At 51.1% G+C, this 15,455-nt stretch overlaps 1 protein-coding gene across 1 annotated transcript; it reads left to right on the top strand.

The window, feature by feature from the left end:
• The first annotated feature begins 2,130 nt into the window (after positions 1-2,130).
• CCL22 (C-C motif chemokine ligand 22) lies at positions 2,131-9,591 on the top strand. The gene is made up of 3 exons (XM_055233217.2): positions 2,131-2,310; positions 3,863-3,986; positions 6,943-9,591. Exons 1-3 carry the CDS (start codon positions 2,238-2,240, stop codon positions 7,025-7,027), a joined length of 282 nt encoding a protein of 93 aa, XP_055089192.1. The 5' UTR covers positions 2,131-2,237; the 3' UTR covers positions 7,028-9,591.
• The last annotated feature ends 5,864 nt before the right edge of the window (positions 9,592-15,455 follow it).

The raw sequence follows: 15,455 nt of genomic DNA, 5'->3' as shown, positions 1-15,455 counted from the left end.
TAAATCTCCCTCTTTAAAGATCCTAGGTCAGGTATGGTGGCTCACACCCATAATCCTAGCACTTCAAGAGGCCGAGATAGGAGGATTGCTTGAGGCCAGGAGTTCAAGACCAGCGCTGGCAACATAGTGAGACCCCCATCTCTACAAGAAATAAAAATGAGCAGGGCGTGGTGGCACACACCTGTAGTCCCAGCTACTTGAGAGGCTGAGGCAGTAGGATCGCTTGAGCCCAGGAGGTCAAGGCTGCAGTGAGCTGTGATTGCACCACTGCACTCCAGCCTGTGTGACAGAGTGAGATCCTGCTGCTAAAACAACAACAACAAAAATCCTAAACCGTAAACAGTCACATCTGTAAAGTCCTTTTTACCATGTAAGGTAACATATTCATAGGTTTTGGGGATTAGAATGTGGACATTTAGGGGGGCCATTATTCTGTTTACCACAGCGTTCAATAAATATTTGCTGAATGAAGGAATTGGATGAATGGATGGGTCCCTTTATACATGGAGTCCCAAGTTCTGAGTTCCAGGCCTGGCGTAGCCTCTGTGTGGCTCTGTGAACTGGGCAAGTCCTCTCTTTGTCTGAACCTCAGTTTCCTCCTTCATTAGATGTGTTCTTTTTTTTTTTTTTTTTTTGAGATGGACTCTCATTCTCTCACCCAGGCTAGAGTGCAGTGGCGCAATCTTGGCTCACTGCAACCTCTGCCTCTCACTGGATTCAAGTGATTCTCCTGCCTCTCAGCCCCCCAAGTAGCTGGGATTACAGGCACATGCCATCATGCCCAGCCAATTTTTGTATTTTTGGTAGAAATGGGGTTTCTCCATGTTGGCCAGGCTGGTCTTGAATTCCGCAGGAGATCCACCTGCCTGGGCCTTCCAAAGTGCTGGGATTACAGTCATGAATCACCGCACCCAGCCCATGTGTTCTGAGCACCCACCATGTGCCTGATCCTCAGAGAGCCCTGGGAATGCCAAGAAAAATGAAGGGAGACCCCAGCCTCCTAGAGCTTGGAGTCTGGCTTCTAGGGAGGGGCTTGAGAAAGAGAAAACCTGACCCAGTCTGCTCAGGGCCACATTCCAGGTCCCCTAGAAGGCTTTGAAGACCTGAGAGGGTGTGCTTACCAAGGACGTGACATTTCAAACAGCTTTGACGCATAAGTAGGAGTTTATGCGGTAGAGATGTGGAAAGTGACATTAAAGGCCAGGGACAGGCCGCAGTCCCCTTTGAGGAAGTGTGAGGAGTGTGGTGTGATCCCTCAGGGGAGGGAGACCAGTAGAGAAAGGCCTGTCCGGAAACAGGGACTTGAAGGCCACAGACAGGAGCCCGGGCCCTGCCCTTAGGTGAATGGGGAGCCACAGCAGGGTTTTGAAGCAGGAGAGAGAGTGTGTAGCTCTGGACTGCTCACGCTGGCTGCTGCAGAGTAGGGATGGCATTGAGGGGGGCCAGCATCCCAGCCTGAGGTGGAGGTGGCCTGGACTGGGCAGAGACAGTGGGGTTGGAGAGAAGGAGCAGATCTGAGAGAGATTTAGGAAGCAGAATCAAAGGGACATGGACATGGTGAGGGACTGAGACGGGAGTGGGAGAGGGAGAGCCCGGCAGCCACTGGGAAGGAAGATCAGGCAGGATAGAAGTGTGGGTGGATGCTTTCCATAAACCGTTGAGAAATCCACGACCTGGCCCAAATGTGGACTTCGCGAGAAGCCCCAGAAGAGGCTGGCGATGGGTCAATGGGTCCATAGGCCTCTCCCATTGAAGAGAGATCAGTAATGCCGTCATTAAGGGTACAAGACAGGCCTCAATTCTAGGTGAGGGTTGGTCCATGTTCTCACTTGATTTACAATCAGTGAAGTCAACAGAGCTGTGAAACCATCTCCCCCATTTCCAGCTGGGGAAACTAAGTCCCAGAGACACCCAGACATGCCCAAGGCCACACAGCGAGGAGACCCTAGGGAGCACAAGCCTCTAAGAGGGGGATTTTACAAGTCCGTCTGAAACCAGAGGAGAGGACAGAGTTGAGGGGGGGTCCCCTCTGAGTGGTTCCCCGCCAAAGAGAATTTCTCCACTTTGGAGGAAGTGGGAGGTAGTTCTCCTTTTGAGATGTGAATGTCAAGTGACTCTGGGCACCCCGGTGACTAAGAGGTAAGTAAGTGAAGCTTGTGGGTGGATCCAGCACCTTAAATAGCAGGTCTTCCTATGTCCCTTTGCAGACACCTGGGCTGAGACATACAGGACAGAGCATGGCTCGCCTACAGACCGCGCTCCTGGTTGTCCTCATCCTCCTTGCCGTGGTGCTTCAAGCAACTGAGGCAGGTGAGTCTGGGGAGCAGGAAGGCCCCCTACAGAGGCCAGGGAGGACAGTGGGGTGTCTTCCTCATGTCTTGGACAAGCACTGGACCGAGAGCAGAAGACCTCAGTCTGCTGATGGCTCTTGCGGCCTTCGGCTAGTCGCAGCGCTTCTCTGGGTCTCAGTTTACAAGTCTGTTGAATGGGCAGTCTCGAAGGCTTGGAGTCTAGGATCTGTCTCAGCTGGGTTGGGGATTGTGGTGGGCACAGCCTCAGGATCTCCTGCCCCAGAAAACTCAAGCATAGGGCCCTAGGGGTGTGGGTGAGGAGCTTCTACGGGTCAGGTCTGAGTCGGGGAAGGCAGGGTTGGGGCAAGGGGCTCTCCCTTGGAAAGCTGGTGCTGCCCTCCCGCCATCCATTTTTTAAAATGTTATTATTATTTTTATTTATTTTGTTATATTTTATTTTATTTTTTGAGACAGAGTTTCGCTCTTGCTGCCCACGCTGGAGTGCAGTGGTGCAATCTTGGCTCACTGCAACCTCTACCTCCCAGGTTCAAGCAATTCTCCTGCCTCAGCCTCCCGAGTAGCTGGGATTACAGGCATGCACCACCACGCCTGGCTAATTTTTGTATTTTTAGTGGAGACAGGGTTTCACCATGTTGGCCAGGCTGGTCTCGAACTCCTGACCTCAGATGATCCTCCTACCTCGGCCTCCCAAAGTGCTGGGATTACAGGCATGAGCCACTGCGTCTAGCCTAAATTTAATTTTTATTTCATTTTATTTATTTATTTTTTGAGATGGAGTCTCTGTTGCCCAGGCTGGAGTGCAGTGGCGCAGTCTCGGCTCACTGCAACCGCCACCTCTGGAGTTAAAGTGATTCTCCTGCCTCAGCCTCCTGAGTAGCTGGGATTATAGGCACCCGCCACCATGCCCGGCTAATTTTTGTATTTTTAGTAAAGATGGGGTTTCACCATGCTGACCGGGCTTGTCTCGAACTCCTGACCTCAAGTGAAACTCCCATCTTGGCCTCCCTAAGTGTTAGGATTACAGGCATGAGCCACTGCTCTGGGCTCACTATTCATTTTTGTCCAAAACCTGTCCTCATCACGGATTCCTGACTCCTCTTCTCCACCCTACTCTATACTTGTGCTGTGTTGGGTGGAGGAGTGAGCATTGGAGTGGGGTCGGGCAGCTATAAACAAGAATTGTTCCCAGCTGCTGGGCTTTCTGAGCGCTTTTCATGCATTAAAGACCCTCTGAAGCTGGTACTGTAATTACCCCTTTGGTCAGAGGAGGAAATTAGGCCTCAGGCTACAGCTGATGCTTAGTTGTTCTGAATCCCTGCTCCTAGAGCTGACTGTCCCAGAGTGTAGACATTGGACCCTAAGTGGCTTCTCAGAAGCTCCAAGGGTAGGGTCTTGGAGGGCTCAGAATCCTCTGGTCACCATCCTTCCACATGAGAACAGAAAAACTGCATCTCTTTCCTGGAGCCTGGAGAGACCGAGATCAGGGGCTGGGGCTGAGGGTGACCTCTCTGGGCTCCAGCTTGTGAATTCACTGGGCGCCCCTCCCCTAGGCCCCTACGGCGCCAACATGGAAGACAGCGTCTGCTGCCGTGATTATGTCCGTTACCGTCTGCCCCTGCGTGTGGTGAAACACTTCTACTGGACCTCAGACTCCTGCCCGAGGCCTGGCGTGGTGTGAGTAGGGAGCTGGGGCCACAGGGCCTTGGTGGGCCTCACGGGTACAGCCTGGGATGGCCCAGGTGCTGGTGGGTGGGACACACTCAGGGATGAGAGGGATGTGGCAGGGCTACCGGATGCCTGCCAGGATGGCTTGGCTGGAAGAGATGACTCAGTTCAGGCTTGGGTGGACTACAAACAAAAATAATGTGATCATTTAGCAAATATCATCAGGTGCTTACTAGGTGTCAGGCAACATGTCAGATTCTGAGGATGCAGAGCTGAGTGAACAGGGTGCCACCACAGTGTGGGCATGGCAGTAGGTAGTCAGTAGCTGTGGCATCTAGGATATTTGGGTATAGCAGGTATAGAAGTATACCTAGTGCCACTGAGTCAGCAAAGATGCTCCCAGGTTCTGGGCAAAAATGGATGGTGAACCAGCCGTGGTGGCTCATGCCTGTAATCCCAGCACTTTAGGAGGCCGAGGCAGGCAGATCGCTTGAGGTCAGGAGTTTGAGATCAGCCTGGTCAACATGGTGAAACCCCATCTCTACTAAAAATACAAAATTAGCTGAGTGTGATGGTGCATGCCTGTGGTCCCAGCTACTTGGGAGGCTGAGGCAGGAGAATCATTTGAACCTGGAAGGTGGAGGTTGCAGTGAGCCGAGATCGCTCCACCTCACTCCAGCCTGGGGCAACAGAGGGAGACTCTGTCTCAAAAAAAAAAAAAAAAAAAAAAAAAAAAAAAAAAAAAAAAGCTCACACCAGAAGTGTCTTGGATCCTCTCCAGGCTCCCAGAAGTCCAAGGCAGCCCATTTTGACCAGAAGAATAACATTAAGAGCTAAAATTTCCAAGGTGCCTCCCAAGTGCCAGGCACTGTTCTGATCATTACCTGTGTTAACTGGTTTAATTCTCACAACAATCCTATGAGGAGGTTCAACGACTCCCACAGTAGAGATGGAGAAACAGGCTTAGCAAGGGACAGTGACCTGCTCAAGGCTGCCCAGGCTGGAGCCAGAACTCACTCCTGGTTCCTCGTTCAGGGCTTTCTCCTGAGTTTCTTGTTCTCCTTTGCTTGTTTCTCTGGCTTCTTTGCCTCCTTTTCCCTGGCCTGGGGCCTGCACCTGCACCTGGCCGGGTGACAGGTCCTGCCCTCTCTGCAGTAGCCTCTCTGGCTGCTTCTCCAACTGCTCAGAACCTGCTGCCCACCAAATCTCACACCTGGAGATTTGGGGTTTGGGGACATGACCCGCTTTGGGCCTCTATTATCTTCTTCTCATCTTCCTCCTCCTTATTGCTGACACCATCTCTTAGAGGGATCTGCAGGTGAATAATAAAAAAGGCTGAAGCAGGAAGCCCTCCCAGAGTTCTTGTCTCTTTAACTCTGAGCCTCAGTTTCCCCAACAGTATAATGAAGTAATAACCTACACTTATTTGACTTATTTGTATTTATCAAACACACAGAGAGTGCTTGCTAAGTGCTAGGCACTGCTGTAAGCACTTTATAAATATGAACTCATTTAATCCTTGAAACAATCCTATGCAGTAGGTGCCATCATGACCCCCTTTTCACAGGTGAGGAAATGAGCACCAAAAGGTTAGGGGGCCTCTTGAGTGTTACAGGGCACAGTAATAGTAAGAGGAAGGTGAAGAGCTCAATGTCTGGCACATAATAGATGCTCAATTGCTGGGCACGGTAGTGCCTCTCAGCTACTTGGGAGGCTGAGGCAGGAGGATTGCCTGAGCCCTGGATTTTGAGGCCAGCCTGGAAACTTAGTGAGACTCTGTCTTTATTTTATTTTATTTTTTTAATAAAAAAGGCTGAGTGCAGTGGCTTACACCTGTAGTCTCAGGACTTTGGGAGGCTGAGTTGGGAGGATCACTTGAGGCCAGGAGTTCAAGACAAGCCTGGGCAATAGAGTGAGACCCTGTCTCTAAAATCAATCAATCAATCAATCAATCAAATCATATGTGATCACTGGATTTTGAGCCAGAAGGGACCCTAGAAAGAATGTGTCTTGAGTCTGAGAGTAGTTAAGTGATATTACAAGACTCGGGGATTCTGGCTTGGCGCAGTGGCTCATTCCTGTAATCCCAGCACTTTGGGAGGCCGAGACAGGCACTTGAGGTCAGGAGTTCAAGAGCAGCCTGACCAACATGGTGAAAACCCAGCTCTACTAAAAATACAAAAATTAGCTGGGCGTTGTGGTGGGCACCTGTAATCCTGGCTACTTCGGAGGCTGAGGCAGGAGGATCGCCTGAACCCAGGAGGTGGAGATTGCAGTGAGTCGAGATCATACCACTACACTCCAGCCTGGGTGACAGAGACTCCATCTCAAAAAATAAAAAGAAAACAAAAACAAAACCCAACTCTTGGGGATTCTATTTCATGGCCTGATCTGGAACTCAAGGCTGGGACTAAAGAGCTGAGGGTCCTGGAAGTCCTTGCTGCCTCTTCCTTGTTTTTTTTTTTTTTTCTTGACACAGGGTCTCATTCTGTTGCCTAGGCTGGAGTACAGTGGAGCAGAGATCTGGGCTCACTGCAGCCTTGACCTCCTGAGCTCAAGCAATCCTCCCACCTCAGCCTCCCAAGTAGCTGAGATCACAGGCAGATGTCACCATGCCTGGCTGACTTGTATGTTTTTGTAGAGACAGGGTTTTGCCATGTTGCCCAGGATGGCCTCAAACCCCTAGCCTCAAACAATCCTCCTGCCTCGGCCTCCCAAAGTGCTGGGATTACAGGCGTGAGCTCCTGGCCTCCTCTTCCTCTTGAGAAATATTCTTTTCACACCACAGGTGGCTTGTAAATTTTGAACCACTCTATTTAGCAGATAATGTCATGTGTAGTAGGTGACTCATAAATGCTGAGCCCTGCATAAAGTAGGTGGCTCATAAATGCTAAGCTCCCAAGGGTGTGGCATCCTTGCTGCGTGCTAATGTTGCTGCATTGTCTCTGGGGTCTCCTCCTTCCAGGTTGCTAACCTTCAGGGATAAGGAGATCTGTGCCGATCCCAGAGTGCCCTGGGTGAAGATGATTCTCGATAAGCTGGGCCAATGAAGAGCCTACTCTGATGACCGTGGCCTTGGCTCCTCCAGGAAGGCTCAGGAGCCCTACCTCCCTGCCATTACAGCTGCTCCCCGACGGAAGCCTGTGCCAACTCTCTGCATTCCCTGATCTCCATCCCTGTGGCTGTCACCCTTGGTCACCTCCATGCTGTCACTCCCATCTCCCCCCGAACCCTCTAACCCATCCTCTGCCTCCCTCCCTGCAGCCAGAGGGTCCTGTTCCCATCATCGATTCCCCTGCTTAAACCCTTCCATGACTCCCCACTGCCCTAAGCTGAGGTCCCAAGCCTGCCATGCGGCCCTCTGGATCTGGGTTCCATCTCTGTCTCCAGCCTGCCCACTTCCCTTCATGCATGTTGGGTTCTAGCTCCCTGTTCTCCAAACCCATACTACACATCCCACTTCTGGGTCTTTGTCTGGGATGTTGCTGACATCCAGAAAGTCCCACCACCTGCACATGTGTAGCCCCACCAGCCCTCCAAGGCATTGCTCGCCCAAGCAGCTGGTAATTCCATTTCATGTATTAGATGTCCCCTGGCCCTCTGTCCCCTCTTAATAACCCTAGTCACAGTCTCCGCAGATTCTTGGGATTTGGGGGTTATCTCCCCGACCTTTCCACTAGTTGGACCAAGGTTTCTAGCTAAGTTACTCTAGTCTCCAAGCCTCTAGCATAGAGCTCTGCAGACAGGCCCCGGCTCAGAATCAGAGCCCAGAAAGTGGCTGCAGACAAAATCAATAAAACTAATGTCCCTCCCCTCTCCCTGCCAAAAGGCAGTTACATAGCAATACAGAGACTTAAGGTCACTAGAAATGGGCCAGCTGGGTCAATGTGAAGCCCCGAATTTGCCCAGATTCACCTTTCTTCCCCCACTGCCTTTTTTTTTTTTTTTTTTTGAGATGGAGTTTCGCTCTTGTCACCCATGCTGGAGTGCAGTGGTGTGGCCTTGGCTCATTGAAGCCTCTGCCTCCTGGGCTCAAGTGATTCTCTTGCCTCAGCCTCCAGAGTAGCTGGGATTACAGGTCCCCGCTACCACGCCCGGCTAATTTTTGTATTTTTAGTAGAGACGAGGCTTCACCATGTTGGCCAGGCTGGTCTCGAACTCCTGTCCTCAGGTAATCCGCCCACCTCAGTCTCCCAAAGTGCTGGGATTACAGGCGTGAGCCACAGCACCTGGCCTCTTCCCTGGGTCTCACTCTGTCACCCAGGCTGGAGTGCAGTGGCATGATCTCGGCTCACTACAACCTCCACCTCCTGGGTTCAAGCGATTCTCCCACCCCAGCCTCCCAAGTAGCTGGGATTGCAGGTGTGTGCCACTACGGCTGGCTAATTTTTGTATTTTTAGTAGAGACCGGTTTCACCATATTGGCCAGGCTGGTCTTGAACTCCTGACCTCAAGTGATCCACCTTCCTTGGGCTCCCAAAGTGCTGAGATTACAGGCGTGAGCTATCACACCCAGCCTCCCCCTTTTTTTCCTAATAGGAGACTCCCATACCTTTCTTCCCCGCTTTACCTATGTGTCGTGTCTGCTTACATTTCCTTCTCCCCTCAGGCTTTTTTTGGGTGGTCCTCCAACCTCCAATACCCAGGCCTGGCCTCTTCAGAGTACTCCCCCATTCCACTTTCCCTGCCTCCTTCCTTACATAGCTGACAATCAAATTCATGCTATGGTGTGAATGACTACCCTTGACTTGGTATTATAAGCTGGAGTTATATATGTATTTGAAAACAGAGTAAATACTTAAGAGGCCAAATGGATGAATGGAAGAATTTTAGGAACTGTGAGAGGGGGACAAGATGGAGCTTTCCTGGCCCTGGGAGGAAGCTGGCTGTGGTAGCGTAGCTCTCTCTCTCTCTCTCTCTCTGTGGCAGGAGGCAAAGAGTAGGGTGTAATTGAGTGAAGGAATCCTGGGTAGAGACCATTCTCAGGTGGTCAGGCCAGGCTAAAGACTGGGATTTGGGTCTATCTATGCCTTTCTGGCTGATTTTTGCAGAGACGGGGTTTTGCCATGTTACCCAGGCTGGTCTCAAACTCCTGGGCTCAAGCGATCCTCCTGGCTCAGCCTCCCAAAGTGCTGGGATTACACGCGTGAGTCACCGCACCTGGCTTCCTCTTCCTCTTGAGAAATATTCTTTTCATACAGCCGGTATGGGACAGCAGTGTCCCAGGTAAAGGACATAAATGTTACAAGTGTCTGATCCTTTCTGAGGGAGCCTGGTGCCGCTCTGTAGGGTATTTGAAGCTGTGGAACTGGAGGAGGCCATTTCACTCCCTGAACCCAGCCTGACAAATCACAGTGAGAATGTCCACCTTATAGGCTTGCTGTGGGGCTCAGGTTGAAAGTGTGGGGAGTGACACTGCCTAGGCATCCAGCTCAGTGTCATCCAGGCCCTGTGTCCCTCCCAAACCCAGGGTCAACCTGCCTGCCACAGGCACTAGAAGGACTAATCTGCCTACTGCCCATGAACGGGGCCCTCAAGCGTCCTGGGATCTCCTTCTCCCTCCTGTCCTGTCCTTGCCCCTCAGGACTTCTGGAAAATAAATCCTTTAAAATAGTGTCTGCTTTGGTTTCCTGGCATTTGCTCTCCCTGTGAGATGGGGCAGGGGGCACCATGATCCCCTCTATCCCACTGGGGAAGCCTTCCCATTGAAATAGGTGGTGACTTGCCCAAGGTCACCCTGTGAGTGGTGGGAGTCAGGGCTGAACACAAGGGCCTGGGAGGTGGCTGCACAGGTGCTGATGGAGAAGCCCAGACATTTGTCCCAGAGTTCCCAGCCCACCTTGGGACCAGCTGTCAGGAGGATTTGATGAAACCATTAAAGCAGTCCCCACATCTCGAGCTTTCAGCAGCATAATCACTCAACCACTCAGCCTTCACCTTCCCCCTGCACGGGCAGACACTGGAGAAAGGGAGGGAGTATTAGTCAGGAAAGGCTACCTCCTGCAACAAACACCTCCAAATCTCAGTGGCTCAACTCAGCAGAAGCTATTTCTTCTCACACGAAGTCTAATCAAGCATTCTCAGTCTTAGGCAACCTTCCACGTGGTCACTTCTGAGATCGAGGCCCCTTCCTTCTGGTACAGCCAGCGTGGTCACAGGCAGAGGAAATGCTAAGCACACGTGGGCAATCCTCCTTACTGGCCAGAAAAGATAAGCTGGGAGAGCTGGGTGGGGCTCGGCCCCAGGGGCCCTGGAGGTGGCGGCAAGGGTGGCCCCCTGGTTATGCCCATCCCTTCTCCCACCCTGGTCCTGCAGGAGTGCCCCCATCTCCCCATCCTCCTCTCCAGAGCTGTTTCTGTGCTACTTCCGGGGCTGGGGGAGTCCCTCATGTCCCTCAAGAACAGCACAGGCTCCCTGCTCTCTGGGGCACAGGGTCCTGGCCACCTGAGGGCTTGTGGAAGGTGGGGACAAGGACACCCCCGTTCTCACCAACCCTACCCCACCCCAGAGGAAACTTTTTGCTGTCCAGTGCTACCCATTTTTTTTTTCTCATCATTACTCTAGTTATCCCTCAGTCCAAGACCTTCCCAGCTCTCAGGCCTGTGAACAGCATCCTCATTCTTCACTCCCGCTTCATAATTCTCTGCAGTTGGGCCCAGCCACAGCCTCCATTGGAGCCAATGGCATCTGGCCATTCCTCACCCCTGAATACATACTGTGCCTTCCACCTTGGTGAGGCTTTCACCTCTGCCTGGAATGGTCTGTCAAAATCTTGCCTAGGTGCATGCGGCAGGGTGCCAGCCCAGCATGCCACAGCTGACTTGCAAATCACCAGGGGACTAATTCTTCTACAATAAAGATGTCTAGCAATCACCCATCGATCCATCAATCCCACCCATCCAAGGAAAAGTGGAGCAACTGGTCCATGTGAAGTGTACAGTATTACTCATAATAGATTCTTGCCAACAGTATGTAGCCTGGGTCTAATCAAGCCTTTAGATCTAACTCTCAGTTTACAGGAAATAAATAGGATAGAGGAACAAATTAGGTGACATCACAAGGAAATAACTAAATAACTAAATTAAGAATGAGAACACCATATAAGACAATGGACTTGACTTTGCTCTTTTTTTTTTTTTTTTTTTTTTTTGAGACAGAGTCTCACTCTGCCGCCCAGGCTGGATTGCAGTGGCGTGATCTCAGCTCACTGCAACCTCCACCTCCGGGGTTCAAGCAATTCCCTAGCCTCAGCCTCCCAAGTAGCTGGGATTATAGGCACATGCCACCATGCCCACCTAATTTTTGTATTTTTAGTAGAGACAGGGTTTCACCATGTTGGCCAGGCTGGTCTCAAATTCCTGACCTCAAGTAATCTGCCTGCCTTGGCCTCCCAAAGTGCTGGGATTACAGGCATGAGCCACTACACCCGGCCGACTTGACTCTTAAGAAAGTTGAAGTCATTAAAAAATGTGCAAGTGGTCTATGTAGACTCAAAAATACCCATATGCAGCACATAAACCTAGATCGGATCCTCCTTCAAAAAATAAAAGAAAGGAGGGAATAAAGGATAGAAAGAAGGAAGGGAGGGAGGGAGGTACCAGGTGTGGTACCTCACGCCTATAATTCCAGCACTTTGGGAGGCCAAGGTGGGCAGACTGCTGGAGCCCAGGAGTTTGAGACCAGCCTGGGCAACATGGGAAAACCCCATCTCTACAAAAAAAAAAAATACAGTAATTAGCCAGGCATGGTGGCATAAGCCTGTGGTCCCAGCTACTTGGGAGGTTGAGCTGGGAGGATCGCTTGTGCCTGGGAAGTCAAGGCTGCAGTGAGCTGAGATTACACCATTGCACTCCCGCCTGGGTGACACAGAGGGACCCTGTCTCAAAAAAATAAATAAATGGCCGGGTGTGGTGGCTCACGCCTGTAATCCCACCACTTTGGGATGCCAAGGCGGGCGGATCACAAGGTCAGGAGATAGAGACCATCCTGGCTAACACAGTGAAACCCCGTCTCTACTAAAAAAAAAATACAAAAAAAAAAAAAAATTAGCAGGTCGTGGCGGCTTGCGCCTGTAGTCCCAGCTATTTGGGAGGCTGAGGCAGGAGAATGGCGTGAACCTGGGAAACGGAGCTTGCGGTGAGCCGAGACGGCACCACTGCACTCCAGCCTGGGCGACAGAGCGAGACTCCGTCTCAAAAAATAAAATAAAAAATAAAATAAAATAAAATAATAAAGTAAGATAAAATAAAAATAAATAAAAAAGAAAGGGAGTGAGGGAGAGAAGAAAGGAGGCAGGAAGAAGGAAACAGAGGAGAAACTACAAAATACATTTTTGGGACAACTGGAGAAATTTGGATATGAACTGGGTGTTAGATGACATATAGGAATTATTGTTAATTTTGTTAGATGGGATGATATTATATTTATGTAAGACAATAGCTTTATTCTAAGGAGATGCATGCTGGAATATTTAGGGGCAAAGTGTCAAGCATCTATAATTTACTTTGTAATGGTTTGGCTAAAAAATAAAAATAAAAAAGATAAAACAAATATAAAAAAAATGCTAATCATTGGTGGTAGGGGTTTTGTTTGTTTGTTTGTTTGTTTGAGGCAGAGTTTCTCTCTTGTTGCCCAGGCTGAAGTGCAGTGGTGCAATCTCGGCTCACTGCAACCTCTGCCTCCCAAGTTCAAGCAATTCTCCTCTCCCAGCCTCCCAAGTAGCTGAGATTACAGGCACCCGCCGCCACACTCGGCTAATTTTTTGTATTTCTAGTAGAGACAGGGTTTCACCATGTTGGCCAGGCTGGTCTCCAACTCCTGAGCTCAGGTGATCCATCCACCTCGGCCTCCCAAAGTGCTGGGATTATAGGCGTGAGCCACTGCGCCCAGCCATTGGTGGAGATTTGAAAGTCTGTACGATTTTGTCTTTTGTATTGTTGAATATTTTCCAAAACAGAAATTTTAAAGAGACAAAGCAAAATTCTGCCCATCTTCAGATGGAAAGATCATCTCTCTCACCCACCTTTCTTGTTTCCCCAACAAGCATGCAGTTCTCCCTTCCTCCCCGAGCCCACAGACTCTAGCCCTCTGGTAGGGCTGGCAACTTCTATCTCCTACTGAGCTACAGCTCCTGGGGGCAAGGACTTCAGCTCACTTGCCTTTGTGTACCCCATCCCACCACATTGCCCGGCACGCACCGGGCTCAATAACAGATACTAATGTCTCCTGCTTGCCAGGCACTGTGAAAGTCCTTAGTTTTATTCACTGTCATGGTGGCTTGATGAGGTGGCTGTTTGCATCCCATTTTACATATAGGGAAGCTGAAATGCAGAGAGGGGTTAAGTCACTTGCCTAAGGGAACACCCCTTATCCGGGGTGGAGTCCTGCTGATGTATTTATTTATTTTTTTCAGACAGGGTCCCACTCCATGCCCAAGCTGGAGTGCAGTGGCGTGATCACGGCTCAGTGCAGCCTCAACCTCCCCGGGCTCACTTGATCCTTCCACTTTAGCCTCCTGAGCAGCTGGGACTGCAGGCACAGGCCACCACACTAATTTTCGTATATTTTTTGTAGGGAGGAGGTTTCGCCATGTTTGTAGAGAGGGGGTTTCGCCAGGCTGGTCTCAGATTCCTGGGCTCAAGTCATCCTCCTGCCTCGGCCTCCCAAAGTGCTGGGATTACAGGTGTGAGCCACCGCATCCAGCCTGGAGTCCTGTTTAGCCTCAGGTCTGGCTAGCCTGAAAGCCTGGTTATTGTGTCCAAATTAAATCTAAATTCAGTACTTAACATCCTAATGAGATAGATGGGGGTGATCATTCCCATTTTATGGGGGTAGAAGCTGGACCTGGGAAAGGTAGAGGGTGCCCAAAGGGTCGAATGAGGAAAAGCAGAGCTGTGCTTTGCATTCTGTATTCTATTTTATGCCAGGTTCTGACCCGCACCCTATGGACATAAACTCACTTAGTCTTCACATTGGTCCTCGCAGTGGGGGTGGAGGCAGGTGGTGGACCCTACTGGTCTTGAGCTCAGACCTCAGAGCCAGCTGGCTGGGACGAATCCAGGATCCCTCATTTCCTGGCTGGTGAACCTAAGAAAATGTCTTTTTTTTTTTTTTTTTTTTTTTTTTTTAGACAGAGTCTCACTCTGTCACCCAGGCTAGAGTGCGGTGGCGTGATCTTGGCTCACTGCAACCTCTGCCTCCCAGGCTCAAGCGATTCTCCTGCCTCAGCCCCCCAAGTAGCTGGGATTACAGGTGTGCACCACGCCCAGCTAATTTTTGTATTTTTAGTAGAGACGAGGTTTCACCGTGTTGGCCAGGTTGATCTCGAACTCCTGACCTCAGGTGATCCACCCATCTCGGCCTCCCAAAGTGCTGGGATTACAGGCGTGAGCCATCGCACCCGGCCTCCTCCTCTGTTCTTACATGAACAGAGCAGAAAAAACATGACCTCGTTTTTATCCCTCCTTGTCCCTCTCTGGGCCTCAGTTTCCCCAGTTATAAAAAGAGGGATTGGACATTGGGAATGAGAAGGCTACTAGCTTCCCATGTCCACAGGCCAGGACAGATTCTCTGAGCATGAGTGGACCTTGGCTCTTGACAAGGGTGCTCCACTACTTCAAGAAGTATCTAGCCTGCTAAACCCTAACCCCATGCCCCAGGCAGCCCATTGGGTGGGGGGTGGGGGGCGGTGGTTGAGGAGAGAGAGGTCCCTGGCCTTGGGATCTGTGGCCCCTCTGCCCAGCCCAACTGGCTCATAGCGTGGGATGTTGGCTCCACAACTGGTTTCCCTCAGATTGGCAGCCCGGAGATACCAGTGCAGCTCAGTCCTAGACCAAGGCGGAGCTGCAGACTCTTCTGGAGTCTCAGGGATTGTTGCCACTGCCTTTAGGGAAGGCTGCCATGAAGGCAGACTGTGTTTTAATGTGCTCCCAAGGCTGGTAAGCCTCTGCACCCTTCGGTGAGAGCGTGTTGGCTGGCCCTGTGTGGTCCTGTCGCCACCTCTCATGGAGAATGACCTGGGAGGGCCGGTGCTGAGAAGCCCCCTCCCCAGTGCACTAGCCCAATGCTCTCCTTGGGCAGATAGAGAACTCAGGCCCCACGAGAGGCAAGGCTTATCCAGGGCATGGCTGCAGAGTTGAGGAGCCAAGAGCCACAGAGTTATCAGGGATGGGTTGGCAGCCACCTTGTTCTTTGGGCTAACAGGGGCCACAGCAGAGGTGGGAGTGGGTGCAAAGCAGGGAGCAGGAGGCCGGGAGGTGGAGGCAGGGAGGCCAGGGCTCTCTCCTGGGTCCTGAGCTGTCCCCATTCTGCTCATCATGGTGGTGGGAGGGGGGTCCTCCACTCTGATGCTGTGGATAACCTGGGGTGGCTCCGGGTCTCAGTTTCCCCATCTATCCATATGAAGTTGGACTCAACCCTTCTTTCAGCAGACCCTGCACTGAGCCCCTGCTGACTTCAGGCTCCCTGCTGGGCTCTGGA

Source organism: Symphalangus syndactylus, chromosome 11, assembly GCF_028878055.3.
Source record: "Symphalangus syndactylus isolate Jambi chromosome 11, NHGRI_mSymSyn1-v2.1_pri, whole genome shotgun sequence".
In the NCBI taxonomy this organism is placed as follows: domain Eukaryota; kingdom Metazoa; phylum Chordata; class Mammalia; order Primates; family Hylobatidae; genus Symphalangus; species Symphalangus syndactylus.
This window is presented reverse-complemented; position numbering and strand designations above follow the sequence as displayed.